Source organism: Apodemus sylvaticus, chromosome 1 (genome assembly GCF_947179515.1).
Source record: "Apodemus sylvaticus chromosome 1, mApoSyl1.1, whole genome shotgun sequence".
Lineage (NCBI taxonomy): Eukaryota > Metazoa > Chordata > Mammalia > Rodentia > Muridae > Apodemus > Apodemus sylvaticus.
The window spans coordinates 72,721,214-72,744,102 of NC_067472.1; the positions used below are offsets into that span (position 1 = coordinate 72,721,214).

Below are 22,889 nucleotides of genomic sequence, written 5' to 3' on the forward strand. Positions count from 1 at the left end.
TGAAGGACGAAAGGCCGGAGATGATTCAAACAATTGAACAGAGTGAGATTTGACTCGGGAACAGCATGATGTAATTTTAACTTGAACAAGCCACTTTGCCTGCCTGGTTGAGAGTAATGCTTAGGAGAAATGGAAGGGAAGGAGATTAACAATAATGCCCGACTGGTGCAGTGACAGGGGAATTTTGGTCAGAAGTAGTGGAGTTGGTAAAACGATTGGATTCTGGATTCAAAAATAATTCAAATATAAACCGTGTAGTGACAGAAAGGTTGCATATCTGAGGCCAGCCAATGCTACATAGACCTGTTTTAACAAACAACAACAAAAACCAAAACCTACAAGTTTGACAAAAATCATAGAAGACAAAAATAAACAGCAATGAATAAACTATCAAACTTAATAAAAAAAAAAAAAAGGAACTCAGGGAAGGAACTAATTCTGCAACTTGCTAAGACTTAGGATTCCAAGCTGGGCTCCTGATTTCCCTACAAAGCTGCTTCTCACTCTTTTCCCAAGTTTAGCCAATAAAACTGTTTATGACAAATGCTTAAGTCAAAACCTTTGCAGCTAACCTTGACAACTTCTTTTCTCTTGTTCCCTACATCAGATCAGCTAAAATGATCTTCAATTCACTATCAGCACATCAGTCACCCTGATCCAAAGCACCATTTTCTCTCTCCTGGTTATAGCAACTTCTTAGAGAAAGTCACAGTTGGTGGCACTTTTGTCCTTAAGGGACACTTGACATTGTTAGGAGATATTTTCCAATGCCAACCCCAGGGGAAGGAGCTAAACTCAGGAAGGACCTCATAACAGAATTAACTAGTCCAAAATGTCAAGGTAATGAAGTGATGCTGTTTAACCTGCCAAATATATTCTCAACACAGTGAAATGGTCATGTTAATGTTTAAATATAAGGTGTCATTATGCCTGGCCAACCTCCAAATCCTACACTGACCTACCCTCCCCCCACCCCATTCCTACTTCTGCTGCCCTGGTACTTGGCTTCAGCTACAATAGTAGCCTTTTTGCTTTCTGGAAGCACTGAAAGTTCATCAGGTCATGCCTTTACATTTGCTGTTTCCTCTGCCTGGGATGCTGGTCTCTTGGACCACTGTATAGCTCACTGTTTTATGCCTGCCCTGGATGTTCTGAAAGGTCACCCAGACCTCTTCTTGCAGGACTGATTGGTTTAGCCTGGCTGCTAGGGAAGTTTTCCTTTGACAGCTCCCAGCTCACATCTCCCAGAACTATTCCCTGTGAGAGAGAACCTAATTTTCCAACAGTAGTCCTTTCTGGCTCAGCTAGTTTTCTTACCCAGTTTAGGACCACCTGCCCAAATGCCACCCACAAAGAGCTGGGCTTTCCTACATCAATTAGCAATTTCTGGAAATAAAATCTGATGGCTCACTTTTTTTAAGGAATCAGCTTAGGTTCTGCTAACTGTGAACAGAAAACAGTAGACACTTGCTAATGCTTTATAGTCTTGCTAAGTACCCCTCCCCCAAACGTTAATAAGCTACCCTCCCAAACTGAAAGTTTAGAGTAGAAAAAAAAATCACAAACATTCAAACTTGTCTACAAGGCCATGTGTTTGATAAGCTTTAAAATATGCAGGATGTGAAACATGAAGATAGACCTATTTGTGGTTAGGATTGTATCCTCCCAGTTATTCAAAAATAAACAAGGAAGGGCCATTCCTTAGGGTTTATTGACAGTGTTCTGCACTCAGTAGGCTTGCCATCCTAGGCTGACACAGAAATTTTCCAGGCTGCAAAATAAACTGCTTCATTTTCTCTATTCTGAGTTTCCAGTACTCTTATTATGAAGTGAGAATTATTGTTTCTGACATGATCAAGAGAGTCTCCCACAGTTATGCTCACAGGTTCTCAACCTATGGGTTGTGACCCATTGGGGGTTGTACATCAGATATTATGCATATCAGATATTTACATTACAGTTCACAACAGAAAGAAAATTACAGCCCATCCAGTCAATCTGTTCTAGGCAATTTCTCAATTGAGGTTCTCTTCCCAGATAATTCTAGGATGTATCAACTTGACAAACTAACCAAGCCAAACTCTTACCACCATCTAGTATTGTACTTTTTATTCTACTTTCCTGTTTATTGTTTTTTTCCTCTGCTAGGCTATTCTGAAATTCATGAAAGATTCTTGTTTTAGGTGCTTGCAGTTGCAATTTTTTTTGTCCTATGGAATAATGCCAGGTATGCAGATACTACTCATTTTGTAACTGTTGAATAAATGTGTGGAAACATGTGTAGTTCAAAGGAAAATGGTTTTATTCTATCAGCAGGTTGCTGTAGAGATATAGAGATGTGCTGGGTTGGTGGTATGTGTCTTTAATCTTAATACTTGGGGGGCAGAGGCAGGTACCACTAACTCAGTACAAATTTTGATCCCTGGACCCCACATGGTGAAAGAAAGGAACTGACTCTTGAGGGTTGTCCTCTGACCTCTACACACACAATGAAGGTGTGTGTGTGTGTGTGTGTGTGTGTGTGTGTGATGCTTGCATACACAACAAAGATGTAATATCCTTAAAAGAGAGGGTCTGGCCAGGCAATGGTGGCACATGCCTTTAATCCTGGCACTCAGGAAGCAGAGGCAGAGAGATCTCTGATTTTGAGGCCAGCCTGGTCTACAGAGTGAGTTCCAGAGCAGTCAGTGCTACACAGAGAAACCATGTCTTGAAACCAAAGAAAAAAAGGGGGGTCTGAAGGCATGGGGGTGAGCATTAGTTTAATTTCATTGAATTTAAGGTATCAAGGGAAAGCCAGGCAGCTAGAAGAAAAAGAGGTGGGCAAGAGGTTAAACTGAAGTCATTACAGACTAAGGCAGTGGTTCTGGCTTGTGACCCCTTTGGGGGTTGCATCTCAGATGTCGTGCGTATCAGCTATTTACACTACAGTTCATAACAGTAGCAAAATTACAGTTATGAAGTGGTAACAAAATAATTTTGTGTTTGGGGGTTGCCACAGCAACTCTAAAGGGAGGAACTGTAAAGGAAAGGCTGAGAACAGCTGGATTAGGGGGCCTTTACCTGGCGTACTTAAAACCTGAAGTATTTCAGATTTTGGAGCTGTTTGGATTTTAGATTTTTGGATTGCTGATTGGGCCAGTTGGTTTTTTGTCAACTCAACATGAACCTGGACTTACTTGGGGAAAACCCAAGAAACTGCCTCCACCAGATTGGCCTCTGAAGATGATTGTGGGACATTTTCTTGATTTCTAGCTGAAGTATGAGGGTTCAACCCACTCTGGGCAGTGCCATCCTTGGGCATGTGGGTTGGGGCTATTTAACCTCTAGCCCCAGTTCCAATTTTTGCTTCTAGCTGCCTGAATTTTCCTTTATACCTTAAATTCAATGAAACAAAACTCAGGTCCTCCCCCATGCCTCCAGACATCCACCCTCTTCTCTCTCTCTCTCTCTCTCTCTCTCTCTCTCTCTCTCTCTCTCTCTCTCTCTCTCTCTGTGTGTATGTCTGTCTGTTTGTCTCTCTCTCTCTCTCTCTCTCTCTCTCTCTCTCTCTGTGTGTGTGTGTGTGTGTGTGTGTGTGTCGGTTTTCCGAGACAAGGTTTCTCTGTGTAATCCTGGCTCCCCTAAAACTCATTCTGTAGATCAGGCTGGCCTTGTTTGAACTCAGAGATCTGTATGCCCTTGCTTCTAGAGTTCTGGGATTAAAGGCATGTGCTACCACCATCCAGTTAGACTCTCTCTTTAAAAATAATTTATTATATGCTTATTGTGTATTGTTGTTACTCCTTCTCCCCCTCCTCCTCCTTTTCCTCTTCCTCCTCCAACATGAGCAAGGCAGGGGGAGAAATCCAGTGAGTGTTCCTCCACGGACTCTGCTTGAATTCTTGCCTTGTTTGCCCTCAGTGATGAACTATATAATCTTTATGGCAAATAGACCCCATCCTCGATGAAATGCTTTTGGTCAGTATTTTATCACAGCACAAGGAAAGTGGGCTAGAGCAAAGATGCTCAAACCTGTAACAAAGATAGGAGCTGACATTTTCTGAACCCTGAATATATGCCAGGCCCCCCTTTCTGAGCTCTCTCTCTCTCTCTCTCTCTCTCTCTCTCTCTCTCTCTCTCTCTCTTTAAAAAAGATTTATTTATTCATTATATGTAAGTACATTGTAGTTGTCTTCAGAAACCAGAAGAAGGCATCAGATCTCATTATGGATGGTTGTGAGCCACCTTGTGGTTGCTGGGATTTGAACTCAGGACCTTCAGAAGAGCAGTCAGTGCTCTTAATCAGTAGGCCATCTCCCCAGCCCCCATTTCTAAGCTTTTTAAACATACAGTGTATTATTCACTTGTAGTTTCTGACATCTCTCTGAAGCGGCATCTTTTGAAGCCCCATTTTATAGTTGGAGAACCAGAATTTATATTTACTAAGCATTTCTCACATGTCAGACAGGTAGTATTCTCAGGGTGTCTTGTGTGACAGGTGCTACTATTTTGCTTGTTATAATATAGGCGCCACAAACTGACCTGGGGAAATTCAAGAACTTGCCCATAGTGATGCTTCAAAACATGGGGGTCTAACTGTCCCCATTCAGAAGCTCAGATCAACTCGAAAGTAAGAGATGGGGGCAGATAAAGAGGGATTTTCTAGAAGTGTGCTCTCTGGAACTGAGAGTTGCATGGTTAAAGAAGGGAAAGCTTTGACCTATGATCATGGATTTGTCAAATGGGAAGCGCTTAAGGATTCTGGGAAGCATAGTTCCAGAGGACCTATAGGTGGACACTGCATGGATAAAACAACAAAACAAAACAAACAAACAAAACCGAGGCTGGCAACCTCAAGTTCTACAAGTCGGTCTTTGGCCTCATATAACTGGTACTCAGTGGGAGGGGCTGTGTCTCTCATATAGTTCTGCTTCTCCCTGGTGTTAGGTCGCTTACCCAGTGGAGCTTCTCCCCTCCAGCCAAGAATCCCATTTCCCTGGGTGATCAGAGGTGGTGCCCCACAGTCCTCAGCACTATGCAGCCAGAATAATCCTTCCTGGAGCCAGAGAAGATACTTGGTATAAACCATGGTTTTTCCCCCCCAGGGCTCCATACCGACAACTGTTTATAGCTTTCATCACACACAGCAAAAACATCTTAAGTGTTGGCAAGACATGAGGCTGAAGATGGGCTTATCTTTCATGGATGCATCTTAATTAAAACCTAAAACTTTTAAAGACCCAGTCTGTCACACTCAGGCTTTCTTTCTGTAGCATCTAGAGTCTAGAAAAGATCAAAACAGCTACTTGCCCAGGGCAGCACTAATTGGCTGTGGTATCCGGTGGTTTTATTGCTCTGTAATAAGGTTACTTACGCTCTTTCTTGAGTTCTTTAATCACTACGTACATGGATTTCCATCTGCCCTTTACTTTATTCTTTATTGCCAGAAGATCTTGGAACACTATGTATAGGAGCAGACAAACTGCGAACTGGGAGGGCAACTGTTGTTGCTATTTGTCTCAAGGGACTTGTTATTGGGCTTCTGTCTTCCAAGTCAACAGAAACGTAACCCTGGAGACAATTTCTTGTTGGAAGGCAGCTTGCTAGGGGCCTCTGAGATCCTTGTTTTGGACATTAGACCATGCTTATTTGAGTATTTCATGGCTAGTACAAAACAGATACTAGGTCCCCGACATGTAAGATCCTTTGCATTCTATTGCAGAACTATGGGCTGTAGTGAACCATTAGGTAGAAGATATCTCAGGTTCTCTCAGTCTTTTTATTTTGAGCAAACTAAAGTTTTTTATTTTGAGCAAAGTAAAGCCTGCAGAGGTTGAGATTGGACAGGCTTAGATGCCTAGCTGGGGACAGAGGAAGAGCCACTGAGGCCCCCTAGCATTCAGTTACTCATTTTATCATAATTCCATGGCTGGTGGTGTACTCTGCCCTAAGGCATTCAGTCTCTTGGCCATAAACTCTTAAAAGGCCAGTTGGTTATATCAATTCACTTTCCATAATTCTAGCCACAAATGAAATTAATCTTTTGGACGGGAACCCAGCAATGCTATGAGGTCGACCAGATAGGCCTTGGAAGAGAGAGATGACATGCATTTGGACTGAGTGGTGTGCGTTTCAGATGGTCTTTGTGGCTTCTGGCAGCTTGTTTTCCAAAGTGCAGTATTTTGAATGATGACTTACAGACAGCAATCCCCAGATTTGGTCATTTTGAGAGTTAGGGAATAAGGGGTGCGTGTAATGTTGGGTGGAAGGCTATCTTGGCTTCTCTAGCCAGCACTGCCAACTAGGCGGCCTCTAAGAGCCTCAGTTCTCCACAGTGGTTTGGCCTCCTAAGGCCTAAATCTGGAGCATTAGAGAGACAGCCTCCTACTGCCTAGAGAGGCCAGGCCCGTGCATCCACTCTGCTCGAGTCGCGTCTCTATGGCGGCCTTGCCAGCCCATTAGGAGCAGAGCGACATGAACGCAGATGCTGAGGGCCACAGCAGTGCTGTGGTCCCCGCACAGTCTCAAGAAGGCAGTCCCGCGGCGGACGACTTCGTCCCGTCGGCGCTGGGGACACGAGAGCAGTGAGTGTGGCGGGGAGGGTGAGTGGGCGCCTGGGGCCGGAGGGAGATGGTGCCCTCTCCTGAATGGGGCCTGAGGGAGGAGGGCGGAGGCAACCCTTCGTTTAAGGGGCGTGATCCTAAGCACTCCCCGGGGGGCGGTCAGCCTTCTGTCAAGGGATTCAAGCCCCTCCGAGGCCCTTGGGGAGTAGGGGTCTGGAATCTGGCTTAGGGAAAGGGGGGAGAGGGTTGGGCAACAAACCATACAAAGGCCCGAGGGGGACTCCCCCCGCAGAGCTATGAGATCCTGGAGCTGGAGGTAGTCGAAATGGAAGATGCTCTAAACTGGGAGCTAGGGAGATAGATAGTAGGGATTCTGGGGAAAGAAAGTTGAACCTCAGAAATTAGTGGATTAGTATATAGAGGAATGCAAATGCGGGGGTAGGCATTAAAATGAGAGGAAATTTTGGAGAAGGGAGCAGGGATTTTAGAGATGAAATAGGAAGAGAAAGCAGATGATAATGGGAAGGGGTTGCAGTTTTAAAGATTAAGAGAAGAATTTAATGGGAGAGCTAGAATACAGGGAGAGGCAGAGACTGTTTTAGCCCTTAATTTTAAGTCCATTTTTTATCTTGGCTGCATTCATTGTGAGCAAACCATTGACCTACTGATTAAAAAATCCAGTATCTGCACATTGAAGACCAACTTTGGAGTAACAAACGCAGTTTGTGCAGTTCAGTTTTGGACTTGGGATTGGGACGTAGAGATTCTTGGACAATTTCCTTTTTTTTTTTTTTTTTAAGATAAAATGTATGTAGGAGTATTCATCAAATAAGTATAAGTACTTGTATAATTCATACTGCTTACTCATAATTTTCATTCTTTTAACCCAAGGATGTTTTTAAAAAATGCACTATGTGTACTTATTGATAATACTAATAATGTTTAAGGCCATTGTAAGGAGCCATGAACTTCATTGGAAATATTTGTTTAATTCACAAAAGACAGTTTAATTTGAGATTCTTGCTTCACATTTCATTGTTTATGTAGTTGGGATGCTGTTTATGAGAGAGAACTGAGAACATTCCAAGAATATGGAGATACAGGAGAAATCTGGTAAGTTAAGCTGAGGAGTTGTTTGTGTGGGTGTAAGAGCTGAACATGTCAACTTAAAACAACAAAGCAGCCCAGAGTTCTTGAGAAGCTCAGGATTGAGGCTGGCTTCTGTGACAGCTTTAAAATCAATCAGTCTCTCTCTCTCCCTCTCCCTTCCCCCCTCCTTGTTCTTATTCTTGTTTTTGTTTGTTTGGTTTTGTTTTTTAATCTTTTGAGACAAGGTTTTTCTATGTAGCCTGGGCTGTCCTGGGAACTCCCTTGTAGACCAGGCTGGTCTCGAACTCACGGATCCACCTGCCTCTGCCTGAACCTGGCTTCACTGACAGCTTTTAAATATGTCTTTTCTTTTTTAATGGCCCAGATCTAAATTGATCATAGTGCTAGGAAGTCGCTTTTGTTCCCTAGTTGTCATTTCTCAGTAAGTAAGAACCAGCATTTGCTGATGTCCAAGAAGGCAGTTATTAGGACATCATGTTTAAGGATTAATGTTGATATAGATAGAATATGTGTGTTTATAGATATATTATACTTCTATATTATATGTGGGTATATACATAAATATGTACAATATACACATATCTTGGGTATTCCATTTTTAGAGGTGTAATCTCCTAAGTAACAATAAAGATAAAGTTTAAACACTTAGAAGTGCTACTTGTCACTTTTCAAAAAAGGCATCAGTGATCATCTGATATAAGTGAAATGGTAGTTGTAACATTTGTTGTCTATCTGCTCTTTGTATTCTGTTCTAACAGGTTTGGGGAAGAGAGTATGAGCCGACTAATACGGTGGATGCAGAAACACAAGATCCCGTTGGATGCTTCAGTGCTTGATATCGGAACTGGAAATGGTGTTTTCCTGGTTGAACTTGTTGGTACTTTTAGTATTCATATGTTTGAGGCAATTTCTAAGATGGGAGTTTAAAAAACTGTTGCAGTTAAGAGATTACCATCTGACTGTGAAACAGCAAATCAATTGGAACACTGACTTTTGAGTGTTTACCCAGGAAAAAAGGGAGACCGCTTGGGTTGTGGGAAAGCACTCAATATATGGTGTCAGATGTAATCCTGAAAGATGAACTCCCAGATGTCTAGTGAATGGTGCAGTCCTAGAAGCAGAAAATCTCAAAAGTCATAGTCTTGAAAGAATAAAATCAGCCGGGCTGTGGTGGTGCACGCCTGTAATCCCAGCACTCTGGAAGGCAGAGGCAGGCAGATTTCTGAGTTCGAGGCCAGCCTGGTCTACAGAGTGAGTTCCAGGACAGCCAGGGCTATACAGAGAAACCCCATCTCGAAAAAAAACCAAATCCAAAAAACCAAAAAAGAAAAAAAAAAAAAAAAGGAAGAATATAATCTTAAATGTTGAAATACCGGAAGCCAGAATTCTGAAAACCTCAATGCCTGTATTCCTAATAGCAAAAAGCAAAGGATGCATAGGGATTAGAAAGCTGAATAACGTGGAGGGGATTAGAACATTTATAGTCCTATGTATGCTAGTTGTATCATGTTAGGTGTGGTGAATATCAAAAATCTTGATTGTCCATTATTTAGGATATTTATGTAAGGTTTCCTGAGGAGATTAATGTCTGAGTCTGGTTGGAGTAAGGGAAGTGCTATCTCAGTATAAGTGTACACTGTCCAGTAGGTTGAAGCCTGTCAAGGACAACATAGCAGATCAATTGGTCTTTCTGAAAGTTAGGACAATTTTTTTTTTTTGCTGTTGTATGTTTATCCTTGGGACCCTAGGGCTTACACCAGTGGTCTTAGATTTGTAAGCTTTGAGCCATAGACTGAGCATTAATTAGCTTCACTGCTTCTTAGGCATTTGGGCTTGAACTAAGTCATGCAACTGACATTCCCTTGTAGACAGCCTGTGAGACTTCGCAGTCACAATAATTGTGTGAACCACTTTCTCTAATAAACCCCCTTCAAGTCTATATCTCCTATTGGTTTTTGTCTCTAGATACTTTTACTACCAATAATTTGGTTTTGGGGAAGCAGCATAATTTCTTCTTACTGTATTCCTTAGAATACAATGAAAGAGATCTGAAAAATTGTTCCCTCACAAGCAGGTTTTACAATATTTTAATTTTGAGTATTTGTTTGTGTATATGTATTAGGCTTGGTAACCAAGTGCTTTTACCTGATGAACTATCATACTGTTCCCAAGGCTTTGATAATTTAATTAAATAGATTAATTAAATTAAATTAAATAATGGTTAAAGATAAATGTTTTAAAGCAGTGTGATCATTGCTATGCAGGAAGTGTAAGATGGAGGTTCATCTTGGGTGGTTTTACCATTTCTTCCTCTCTATCCCTCCCTCCTTCTCTCCTTCCCTCCTTCCCTCCCTCCCTTTTTCTTTCTGAGATAGCCTCTCACTGATCCTGGAGCTTACTGACTCATCTGCCTGGCTCCTCCTGCCTTTTCTTTCCCAGTGCTGGATTATAGATGTGTGATAATTTTTACATGGGTGTTGGATGTTTAAACTCAGGTCTACATGCTTGTGCAACAAACATTGTACCAATTGACTCATCTCTCTAGTCCCCTAAATAGTCATGATTTTGTTTGTTTGTATAAGGTCTCTGGAGCTCAGATGACCTCAAAACTGCTAGTAGCCAGGTATATAACCTCTAGCCTACAGTCCTCCTCCTTTGCCTCCCCAGTGCTGGGATGCTTAGATATGGGGTGTGTTTGTTATTGCTGAGCATTCTGTTACATGGCTGTGTCTCACATTATTTATCCATCTACTCACTACTTTATGCTTTATTTTTGAGAAGAGTCTTGCTTTGTAGCTCAGGCTAGAGCTTACAGTGTAGCTTGGACTTCATGGCAGTCCTGCCTCAAATTCCTGAGCCCTGAATTACAAGCAGGAGTCATCACATCTGGGTTCTTTCATTTGCCTTGCTTTTAAAAAATCTTCTTAGGGTAGGAGTGATGATGATGATGATGATTTACTTTTAGACTCTTATGTGTATGAGGGGTTTGCCTGAATCATATACCTGAGCAGGTCATAAGAGGGCAGCAGACCTAGAACTGGAGTTTCAAACAGTTGTGAATCACTGTGTGGGTGCTGAGAATGGAACCTGGATCTTCTAACAAGTGCTCTTAACTGTTGAGCCATTTGTCCAGCCCCAGGAGTTTAGATTATTGATTTAAGATCTCCTCTATACTCAGTAAAAATCAATAAATGCTGTGAGTTTATCTGTAAGCAGATGCTGGTGTGGATGTAGGAAAGGGGGGCAGCTCTGATGTTTTTTGTGTTTAGTTTTACCATCTGATACATTTTCTATTTATTTTTCTAACTTTTATCCACCAATTTTGAATTTTGTTTTGTTTTTAATATAGCAACTTTTTCTATTATCTTACTGTTATGGATTTATAGTCTTTTTTTTTTTTTTTTTTTTTTTTTTTTTTTTTTTTTTGAGACAGGGTTTCTCTGTGTAGCTCCGGCTGTCCTGGAACTCACTCTGTAGACCAGGCTGGCCTCGAACTCAGAAACCCACCTGCCTCTGCCTCCCAAGTGCTGGGATTAAAGGTGTGTGCCACCACTGCCCGGCACGGATTTATAGTCTTAATGTACTTATTAGCAGGGAACATACTTTGTGGATTTCAGTGCTTTTAAGTTTGTTATGGTTTGTTTTATGTCCTTCAGCACATAGTCTGTCTCATGTGATTTGCATTTGAGAGGGTGTATTGTGGTTAGTAGAATATTCTATAAATGTTAGATGCATATAGTATATTGGTGGTATTTAGTTCTGTATTTTTGCTGGTTTCTACAATTTCTATATGTTGCTGAAACAGTGTACAACCATAGCTGAGGGTTTATATTTTCTTTGATTTTTGTCAGTTTTTGCTATATGAACTTTTTTTAAAAAAGATTTATTTATTTTGTGTATATGAGTACACTATAGCTGTCTTCAGACACTCCAGAAGAAGAAGAAGAAGGCATCAGATCTCATTACAGATAGTTGTGAGCCACCATGTGGTTGCTGAAAATTGAACTCAGGACCTGGAAGACCAGTCAGTGCTCTTAACTGCTGAGCCATCTCTCCAGCCCCGCTATATGAACTTTTAAGTTCTATTAGGAGTATATACAAGTTAAGATTTGTACTTTTGTCAATGAACTGATTTCTTTCTTTCATGATTTATTACTGTATACTCTTCTTCTTTTTTTCTTTCTTTTCTTTTGTTTTGTTTTGCTTTTAGAGACAGGGTTTTCCTGTGTAACCCTGACTGTCCTGGAACTAGCTCTATAGACCAGGCTGGTCTTGAACTCAGAGCCTTGTCTGCTTCTGCCACTTAAGTGCTGGAATTAAAGGTGTGCACCACCATGCATGGCATAATGTACCTTTTAAATCTTTGTAGTAGAGGTAGTTCTGAGTTTTACTTTGGTATTAATAATAAATTCATTTTGTCCTTTTTGCTTAAATTGAGAGAGAATTTATATACTAGAAAACTTAGCCTTTAAAATGCTCTGTAGTAGACTCTCAAAATTGTGTTTTAAACTTAACAGTTGTCATTCCAGAAATGAGTCCTGTATCAGTCAGCATTGATTCTGCATACTTTTTTTTCCCCTAAAGCCTCTGGAAATCACTAGTCTGCTTTCAGAATTTGTTTTTTCTATTTGTTTTTTTAGTGTTTTTTAAAGATTTTATCTATTTATTTTATATACATGATGAATATACTATAGCTATATTCAGACACACCAGAAGAGAGCATTGGATCCTATTACAGTCGGTTGTGAGCCACCATGTGGTTGCTGGGAATTGAACTCGGGACCTCTGGAAGTGCTCTTAACCTCTGAGCCATCTTTCCAGCTCCTTGTTGTCTTTAAGGACAAAGTCTTATATATTTTGGCTGACCTAGTACACTCACTGTGTAGTCCAGACTATTCTGGAACTTGATGTGATCTTTCTGCCTTAGCCTCCCAAGTCCCTCAAGTTGCAGATATATGCCACTGTGTTAACTGATTTGTCTGTTTTGAATATTTGACATGTATCCTTTGTGTCTGGCTTCTTTCATTTGCATAATTAAAAAAAAGACTGATCTACATTGTAGCATGTCAGGACTTTATTCTTTTATGTGGATGAAAACTATTCTATTATATGGCTATACCACTGTGTTTGTATCCACATATTGCTGGATTTTAGTTTTTTTTCTATTTGATTTAGTATTATGAAAATTTGTGTATAAGTTTGTGTGGAGATATGTTCTCATTCATTAGAGGAGTATCTACATAGGATTGGAATTGCTAAGTCAAATTGCTGGATTTAAGGAACGATTAGATTGTTGTATTCAGCAGCTGCTCTTACATTTCTACCAACAGTAAATGAGAGTTTAAATTTCTCTGTAATCTCACCAGTATTATTTATTTATTTATTTAGAGACCAGTTCTTATTATGCAGTCCTGGCTGGCTTAGAACTCATTATGTAGACAAGGCTGGCCTTAAAAAATCATAGAGATCTGGCTCCTTTTTTGAGCCTTCAGTTGTCACACTGGTTTACATCCTATGTCCTGTCAGTTCTAGCTGTGCATATCATTTTCCAGCAGTGGTGACTGGTAAGGCCCTTCCATGATACTACTGATGAGCCCTCCTCCTGAGATGATGCCCATGGCATCTGCTCCTGAATGAGGAGGCTCGTGGAAGGCCACATGCCTCCCACTTGCCAGATGATGCTTCCCACTCCACCTGGCATGACTCAGCCAGACAGATACGAGCAGAAGGGCCCTTTGTCAGTTTTGTATTTCACTAGGAGATCATGGTTCTGACTGAGCCTAAGTGTTTCCTGGAAGAGAGAGCATGAATTTGGAGGGGGAAAATGGGATTTAAAAAGAATAGTTTTCACTTGTATTGTGAAATAAGAAAATGAAATTGGTGGCTGTTAAAAAAATCATAGAGATCCTCTTGTTTCTGTCTCCTGAGTGCTGGGATCAAAACATCTGACTCACAAGTATTATTTTGTTTCATCTTCTAAGGTATGTTTGCATACCCTCATGTGTGTGTTATGTGTGTGTCAAAGTGCCTCTGTACAGGTAGGAACAGCCTTGGGTGTTTGTTCTTACTTCCTACCTTGATTGAGACAGGGCCTCTAGTTCTTTACTGCATACTCTTGGGATTCTCCTGTCTTTACCTTTCATCTTCCTCCAGAACAGTGGTTCTCTACCTTCCTAATGCTGTAATCCTTTAATACAGTTATTCATGCTATGGTGACCTCTAACCATAAAAGTATTTTGTTGCTACTTCAAAACTGTAAGTATCTGATATGGAGGATATCTGATATGCGATCCCCCCTCCCATGACCTGCAGGTTGAGAACTGCTGCTCTAGGATACTAGGATTGCAGATGCATGCTATCGCATCTGACTGTTTGAGATTCATGTGAGTTCTGAGGTTCTGAACTCTGATCTTCATCCCTGGTACAGCAAGCACTTGACTCACTGACCCATCTCTCTAGCCCAAAGAATTATTTATTTATTTTATACATATGAGTACACTGTAGCTGTCTTCAGACACATCAGAAGAGGGTGTTGGATCCTACAACAGCTGGTTGTGAGCCACCATGTGGTTGCTGGGACTTGGACTGCTCTTCTTCTGGAAGAGCAGTCAATGCCCTTAACCGCTGAGCCATCGCTCCAGCCCTACTTCTTTACATTTTGACAGATGGTTTTGCTATCTAATCTTAGATTGGTATTTTTCTTTGCTTGTCTTCTGGCTCTCATTCTTCATGACTCCCTGTCATCTGGACAACAGGTTTGCTTAGGTTTGCTCTTAGGAAGTAATGTGTCTTCTGTTTCTCTCTTATTCTCTGGTGCTTTCAAGAGTTTCCTCTTTAGTTTTCATCAGAAATACTGTAATATGTATGGTTTTGTTTCTTTGCCGTGCTTGGGGCCCTTTGTCAGGATTGAAAAAATGTCAGTTATTTGCTGTTTCATATTCTTGCCTATTCTGGTTTCTTTCCCCTTCTTGGATCACTTACATCTATGAATATTTTAGATCTTATATACATTGCCATGCGAGATCGTTATGGTTCTTTCTTGTTTGTCATTCTGCTTTGAACAGGGATATTTTCTTTACTAATTCTTAAAAAATAATATACATACAAACTGGGCATGGTGGAACATGCCTTTAATCCAGAAGCAGAGTTAAGTGAATCTCTGTGTTTAAAGTCATTGTGTTCTACATAATGAATTCTAGGCTAGTCAGGGCTATGTAGTGAGATCCTGTCTTAAAAAAAAAAAAAGTCTAATCCATCAAACCTATACCTGGACTTTTTTGATTTAATTACTGTACATGTCATTTTTATTTGTTTTTGTTGTTTTAAAATCTGTCTCTGGTAATTCTCTCATTTGGGTCTTGAGGGCCTGTCCTGTGTCATGTTGTTCTTCTTTCCCTGGTACACATAGGGTTTCTCAGTGTAGTCCTGGCTATCCTGGAACTCATTCTTGTAGAGCCAGCTGGCTTTGAAATTAGAGATCCGCCTGCCTCTGTCTCCCAAGTGTTGGAAGTTAAAGGTGTGCCCCACCACAGGCGCATTGGGGCCTATTTTAATGTCAGTTTCCTCCTTGACTTTTGATGGATTCTTTCTTAGAATGTCCATTTTCTTTTTACTTGGTGTAGTAACTGAATATGAAAAGCATTACTGATAGCTTTGAGGCTCTGAGTAATTGCTATAGAATCCAAAAACATCAGCATAATTTTTTTAAGTTGTAATGAAAGCTCAACAGTCATGGTAGAAGGAACTGCTGAAAGAGTCATATTAGGTTTTCCGTGTGTTGGAGAAGGGAATTGTGAGAAATGAGAAGAAAATGACTGTCTTTTGGTGGATGTGGTAGATGGAGGCAGTTGAGAGGACAGGCCTTCCCATCAAAACAGAAATGAAGGTGGATGTGGTGGTGCTCCTCTGAGCGGTCCTGCACACAGGAGCAGAATCCGAAGGATCCTAACTTAGAGGTCAGCTTAGGCTCAGTAGCAAGCCAGAGGTCAGCCCAGACTACACTATACAGTGAGAGAGACTGTCTCAAAAACAAAGCAAAAGGGAAAACCAAAGTGGAAAAATAACTGGTGTTGTCTGTTTTGAGTTTAGATTACAACTCAGTCACTTAAGGTTGAAAAAGTATTTTCAGTTATTTTTAAAAATAAGTCATATGTAGGTTACTTTTTTTTATTTTTACAAAGTCTCACTCTGTAGCCTTGCATGGCCTGGAGCATCAGGCTGGCCTTAAACTTACAGAGCTCTTTTTGCCTCTGCCTTCCAGTTCTGGGATTAAAGATATGTACCACATGCCCGGCACTATGTTAACCTTTTTTTAAAAAAAGATTTATTTATTTATTTATTTTATGTATATGAGAACACTGTAGCTGTTTTCAGAAATATCAGAAGAGAGCATCGGATCCCATTTTAGATGGTTGAGCCACCATGTGGTTTATGTAAATTAAACTCAGGAACTCTAGAAGAGCAACCAATGCTCTTAACTGTTGAGCAATCTCTCCAGTCCCTTACTATGTTAGCTTTTGAAGGAAGTAAATAATGATGTCCACCAGGAGAATTTCAGACCATACCATATCTTGCTACTTTTGTTATTTCTATTTCTTTTGAAATTATTTTATTATAAAAAACAGCATAATTGGGTGTGGGTAAAGAACGGAAGCCACCATGTCTTTGCCATAGGCACCACACATCTCGGGAGGATTCAGGCCCAGCAGATAGTAATCCCTCAAGCCTAGTCATCCTTCTCTATTTCCCTGAAGAAACTGGTCCCTGCCAAGCCTATCTCACAGGCCGTTCACAAAGATCTAATAGAATATGTAAAATAGTTGAAAAAGTGAAAACATGCTATACTGATATATTATTTGTAAATTATGTGGCTGGTAGAGAATTAAATAACGTATAATTTGCCGAGAAACTTAAAACCAACTCACTACATATGCATTTAATTTATTCATATAACTTAATTAAGTAAAATGTGAGATAAATTCTTGAGTGAATTTGAGCATAACAGCATCAGAGTTAATATTACATTTTCAGCCCAAAGACTTATATATTATTTTTGAGAAAATAACTTTTCTTTTGAAAAGAAATTAGATATTACAAAAGCAAAAAAATTTGTGGATTTAAGCTTTTGCTTTCTGTATAGAATATAATAAATTAACATATGGATAACTGGATATTCTATGACATTTGATCTACAGCAAAGTTAAAATTGCTCTAGTATTCAAAGAATATGATAGTTTATAAGTAAAAAACATGAACTATGTTTTTTACTTATAAAAAACTAAACTGAATTATGAGTTAAAAACTAAACTATGAAATTATTTCTTTGTCTCTAGGTGAAACATGGTTTCTCTAATATAACTGGGATTGATTATTCTCCTTCTGCAATTAAGCTTTCTGCAAGTATTTTAGAGAAAGAAGGGCTATCTAACATTAACTTGAAGGTAACTATTATTTACATTCATATTTTAGAATAATCTATAATGTTTAAATGTTACTAAACTGTTAATTTGCTTACCTTTTTGCATTCATAAATCAAGGATCAATAGGAATTTTAAATGTTTGGATACAAACCGAACATTTAAAAGTAAATATTAAAATTTTAGTCTAGTTAGTTTAGGGAAATTATTTTTTTCATTTTTGTGTGACAGAGTCCTAGTGTGTATTCTAGGCCAGTCTCAAACTTGCCGCCTTCTGCCTTAGTCTAGCTGGGTAATAGGCATGTAACACTATGCTTTGTTGCAAAGTATTCTTCTTTGTGTATGTATATATGTGTGTGTGTTCATACAATATCTTCCATGTATGTTTGCAAAATCATCCAGTGGCTGGCTCTAGATTAAACAGATCAGAAAGTTATAAATGCTAGATGTCCCTATGGTACTGTTTTCTGCCTGAGAAGTGGCGGCTAAAGCCACTTAAACTGTGAGGATGGCAGGATTTGGTTATATATATTTCTCAAATAAAATGACTTATATTTAAAAAGTCAACTTATAAATGTTTAGGATGTTCTGCTAAACATTGTTATTTAATTCTTCATCCTAGTTGGCTTTATATAGCCTAAAGTCATCAGAGATAAAAGCTTTACTGAAGAATTGTCTAGATCAGATTGGTCGGTGGGCATATTTTTGGGCATTGTCTTGATTGCTAATTGACACAGGAAGGCTCAGTCCACCGTGAGAGGTACCATCCCTAGTATTCTTGTGCTAGATAAGGAAATGACTGGTTAAGCATACGCCTGTGAAAAGTCAGAAAGTGAGTTCCTATCCAGACTTCCTGGACTCTAGCCTTACCACTCCAAGCTTACAAACCTCAGATCCATGTACCTACCGCAAAGTAGTATTTTTGATCTAAAATGAAAATTGGCTTACATCACTGTTTTGCTCACAGACCTCCATTGGGTCCCCTTTGTGTTCAGCATGGACCCTAGATGCCGCAGCTAGCTTTCAGAAGCCCTTCCCTGTGCTAGAGTCAAACATATTCCCTTGCATGTGTTAGATAGGCACTCTTGCCACTGAACTACATCTTTAGCCTGCCTGCACTCCCTTTCTTTCTTTTCTCAGCACAGGGTTTCTCTATGCAGCCCTGGCTATCTTAGAACTTGCTATGTAGACTAGGCTGGTCTTGAATGCAGAGATTTGTTTACCTCTGCCTCTCTTGAGTGCTTGAATTAAAGGTGTGTACCGTTGCCTGGTTCACTAGCCCTCATTTTTGGTTTTTTGAGACAGGGTTTCTCTGTGTAGCTCTGGCTGTCCTGGAACTCATTCTGAGACCAGGCTGGCCTCAAACTCAGAAATCCGCCTGCCTCTGCCTCCCAACTGCTGGGATTAAAGGCGTGTGCCACCACCGCCCAGCTTAGCCCTCATTTTTTTAACCCTTTCCTTTTATTCAGTATTTCAATCACTGGCTGTCTTGTTTTTGAGATGTGTTAAGTTTGTCTAAGGCTTTATCCTTGCTACCTCTACCTTTCTTTCTTTAGGTCTCTCAGCAGGCCAAGTTTGTTCCTGTTATTCACATCTCTGTTGAAATAGCACCTCCTTAGAGAGGCCTTTCCAGGCTACTTTTCTCCAACACCCTCCCCCCCCCCCACCCCACCCCCCACTTTCCCTCTCCTTCTCTACTCCCTCTCTCCCCCTCCCTCCCTTCCCCTCCCTCCCTTTTTTCTTTTTTTTTTCCCCCTAAAATTTTTTTTGCCTGCATGTGTGCCTATGCATCATCTGTGTGCCTGGCCCACGAGGAGGCCAGAGAGGGTGTTCTGTTTCCTGGGACTAGAGTTCCAGATGGTTGTGAGCTGCCATGTGGGTACTGGGGATCAAATCTGGCTCCTGTGGAAGGGCAGCCAGTTTTAACCAGTGAGCCATCTCTCCAGCCCCTCAGGCTGCTTTTTTTGGTTGTTTGTATTTTTTGAGACAGCATTGCTCTGTGTAGCCTTGGCTGTCCTGGAACTTGCTCTGTAGTTTAGGTTAGTCTCAAACTCAGATCTGCCTGCCTCCACATAGCTTCCAGCTGCCTTCATAGCTTCCAACATGCTTTGTAGCTGAACTTCTGGTCTTCCTGCGCCTCTGCTTTCCTAAGTGTGAGAATTACAGGCATGTACCACCATGTTGTTTTTTCTCTTAAAAATTATACTCATGTATTTATTGTATATGTGAAGTGGCTACATGTGCCACAGTACACAGTGGAGGGTTTCCTTTAGTGTGTGTGTGTGTGTATGTGTGTGTATGTATGTGTGTGTGTGTGTGTTGGATACATGTGCATAGTAGATGGTTTCCTTTAGAGAGAGAGAGAGTGTGTGTGTGTGTGTGTGTCTGTCTGTGTGTGTTGGATACATGTGCATAGTGGACGGTTTCCTTTAGTGTGTGTGTGTTGGATACATGTGCATAGTGGAGGGTCTCCATATGTGTGTTTGTGCATGTGTATGTGTATGTGTGTATGTGCTGGATACATGTGCATAGTGGAGGGTTTCCTTTAGTGTGTGTGTGTGCTGAATACATGTGCATAGTGGAGGTTTTCTTTATTGTGTGTGTGTTGGACACATGTGCACAGTGGAGGGTATCCTTTCACCATGTGGGCTTCAGGGATTAAACTCAGTTTCTTGGGTTTGGTGGCAAGTGCCTTTATTTCCTGACCTCAGGCCCTATTTTTATTTTATTTAAGATTTATTTATTTTTATGTGCATTAGTGCTTTGTCTGTGAAGGCCAGAACATGGCTGCAGACTCCCTATGCCTTGAGTTACAGGTGATAGTGGGCTGCTGTGATGGTGCTGAGATCCCAACCTGAAGCAACTGAGGAGAGCAGCCAATAGCTTATTTCCAGACCCCATTTTTGCTTTCTTAATAGCACAGTATCTGAAATAGAGATATTTCATGGTATACCATTATTAAACGGTTGTAATTTATTTTATTTTTTTAAAAAATTATTTATTTTATGTCTATGAGTACACTGTAGCTGTCTTCAAACACACCAGAAGAGGGCATCAGTCCCATTACAGATGGTTGTGAGCCACCATGTGGTTGCTGGGAATTGAACTCAGTACCTCTGGAGGAACAGTCAGTGCTTTTCACCGCTGAGACGTCTTTCTAGCCCTATAATTTATTTTTTAAAATTTAAATTTCATTATTTTTATGTGTGTACTTGTGTGGAAATACATGTGTTCGTGAATTGAGATTGGAGATCAACTTGCAGTTGCTTCTCTCCCTTCATCATCTGGGTCCCAGGGTAACACTTAGGCTTTCAGCTTTCTCTGCTGAGTCATCCTGCTGGCCCTATCTGAAATAGTATTGCTATCTTATTATATTCATCTGCTTATTTTGTGTGGTGTATAAATGCACTCCAGCAAATTTGTGCAGGTCAGAGGATGCTTGAGGGAATTAGTTCTAACTATCATGTCACTTCTAGAAATCCACTCAGAGGCGACAAAGCTTTTACCCACTGAGTCTGAAAGTTTGAAAAAATATGTCTCTGTGTGAGTGTGTGCATGTGGGTGCATGTGAGTGTGTGGATGTGAATGTGTGCATGTGGGTGCATGTGGGTGCATGTGAGTGGGTGCATGTGAGTGCCTGTGAGTGTGTGCATATGATTGTATGTGGGTGCATGTGAGTGTGTGCATATGATTGTATGTGGGTGCATGTGAGTGTGTGCATATGAATGTGTGCATGTGGAGGCAGAAGCATTAAACTTCAGGGAGCTTGCACTGTAGGCAGTTGTGAGCCACCTGATATGGCTCTTTTCCAAGAGCAGTACCCTAACTATTGAGCCATCTCTGCAGCCACTTGAAACATTTCCTTTATGAGTTTACTTTTGTTAGCTTTTTGTTACTATGACTGAACGACATAGACTAGGTATAAAGCATAGAAGTTTAAGTCCATAGTTGTAGTGGCTGAAAAGTCTAGGATTCTTAAGTGATGTGATAAGGGGCCTTCTTTCTGTGTCATAGCAGAGCAAGTAAGCTAGAGAAAGTTTTCCTGTATAACAAAGCCAGCCCCTCATTAGCCCATTAATCTGTTCATGAGGAGAAAGACTACATGTTCAATCACCTTCCAATGATCTCTTCCTAATACTGTTAACATGTGTTTAGGTTTCCAATGTGCGTATTCTGGAAGATGCTCTTAAACAACAGCAGCTTATTTGTTGTTTCCCTCTCCCTGTATAAAACACAAGGTTTATATTCTAACACAGATTTCTTTATTCTTTCTTACTGCTACAGCCTACATTTAATAGGTACAAATGTCATGAAGTACCTTTGGAATACAAGAATGTTTTGTACAGGTGTTTAGGGTGAGGATGTTCCCACTGAGTAAGCTCTTCATGTGGTCTTTGTTTTGATTCAAATATAATGAATTCTATACTTTGGATATGGAGAGCGGGAAATCCCGTCTTCTAATAGAAGTACTTGTTGAGTAGACTGTGTTGGTATGCACCTGCAATTTTAGTAATATAACAAAGCCTGGACTGCATATGTGAGACCAAAAGAAGCTCAATACCAATATATAGTATTCGTTTTAGGGGAATTGTTTTAGATAGTTACTTACCTTATTAAAATTATATGAATGATGATCAGCTAATTGCTTAATTTTTAAAAGTATTTTAGGATTAAATTCATTGATAAATTTTTGTATTATAAAATGGAGGGACATCTCAATTTAAAATATTGTAGTGGTATTAGGTTATTAAAAACAGGGTCCCTATGGATTATTAAAAGCTAGAGTGCAAGACATTTACTGAGTTAAGTAATCATAGTTTAAATAGTTCCTTAATTTCTTAAGCTTCATGTTTTTTGTTCTATCCATTAGTAGCTTTGTGAGTTGCTAAATCAAAACAAAGGAACTTTTGATAATTACTTGTTTACTTTAGGTAACTCAAATGATAGTATAAGCCATAATTTTTTTTTTTTTTTTTTTTTTTTTGGATTTGGTTTTTTGAGACAGGGTGCTGGCCTCAAACTCAGAAATCCGCCTGCCTCTGCCTCCCAAGTGCTGGGATTACAGGTGTGTGCCACCACACCCGGCTCATAATTCTTATTTCCAATGACCTGGGTTCCAAATAAATTTTGTCATTTTGAAAAATATGTTGAATCTTTTCATAAGAAACAACTTTTCATAAACTGGGCTTTTGAGCCAGTATTCCTGGCTTTAATTTGTTTCCAAATTAGTAGAGATTTGAAATGTCCAGGAAATACTATCAACCTCTCTTCTAATTTTGGTTTTAATGATCTAGGCTTTAACTATAAAGTTGAATATATGTTTATTATATGTAAAGTACCATCATAATGGGCCCTTTTATCTCTAAACTTTTGCATGTTGTCACTTAAGTTATATAAAAATTGTGTTAATTGTTCTCATATGGACACTCATTTTTAATATAGGTAGAAGACTTTTTGAATCTTTCCACAAAGCTGTCTGGATTTCATGTTTGTGTTGACAAAGGGACTTACGATGCCATAAGTCTTAATCCTGACAATGCAGTTGAGAAGAGGAAACAATATGTGATGTCTCTCTCCAGGGTGTTGGAAGTAAAAGGCTTTTTTCTAATAACCTCATGTAATTGGACCAAGGCAGAGTTGCTAGATGCGTTCAGTGAAGGTAACTGTGTTGAATGTGTGCTTCCTTGGGTTTTTATATGTGTGCTAGGCTCCCCTGTGGGTACAGTATTTTACATTTCTGGTTGTGGGAATTGCCTGCTTTTCTTCTGTGTTAATGACCTTGGTAATAACTTTGAACTGTGTATACAAAGCACAGAAA

The 22,889-nt window shown here is 40.1% G+C and overlaps 1 protein-coding gene across 8 annotated transcripts in view; it reads left to right on the plus strand.

Moving 5' to 3' along the window:
- Positions 1 to 6,392: 6,392 nt before the first annotated feature.
- The window catches only part of Eef1akmt2 (EEF1A lysine methyltransferase 2), a 71,171-nt gene continuing 54,674 nt past the window's right edge, over positions 6,393 to 22,889 (plus strand). For 2 of the 8 annotated variants that reach the window (XM_052196762.1, XM_052196743.1), the window contains exons 1-5: positions 6,394 to 6,566; positions 7,593 to 7,658; positions 8,414 to 8,528; positions 16,988 to 17,095; positions 22,514 to 22,730. In XM_052196762.1, coding sequence (XP_052052722.1) covers positions 6,457 to 6,566; positions 7,593 to 7,658; positions 8,414 to 8,528; positions 16,988 to 17,095; positions 22,514 to 22,730 — 616 coding nt within the window. In that variant the 5' untranslated portion in view covers positions 6,394 to 6,456. Of the gene's footprint in view, positions 6,567 to 6,767; positions 6,862 to 7,592; positions 7,659 to 8,413; positions 8,533 to 16,987; positions 17,096 to 22,513; positions 22,731 to 22,889 lie in introns of those variants that run through there. The other 6 variants (XM_052196734.1, XM_052196770.1, XM_052196752.1 and 3 more) reach the window with 6 other exon arrangements.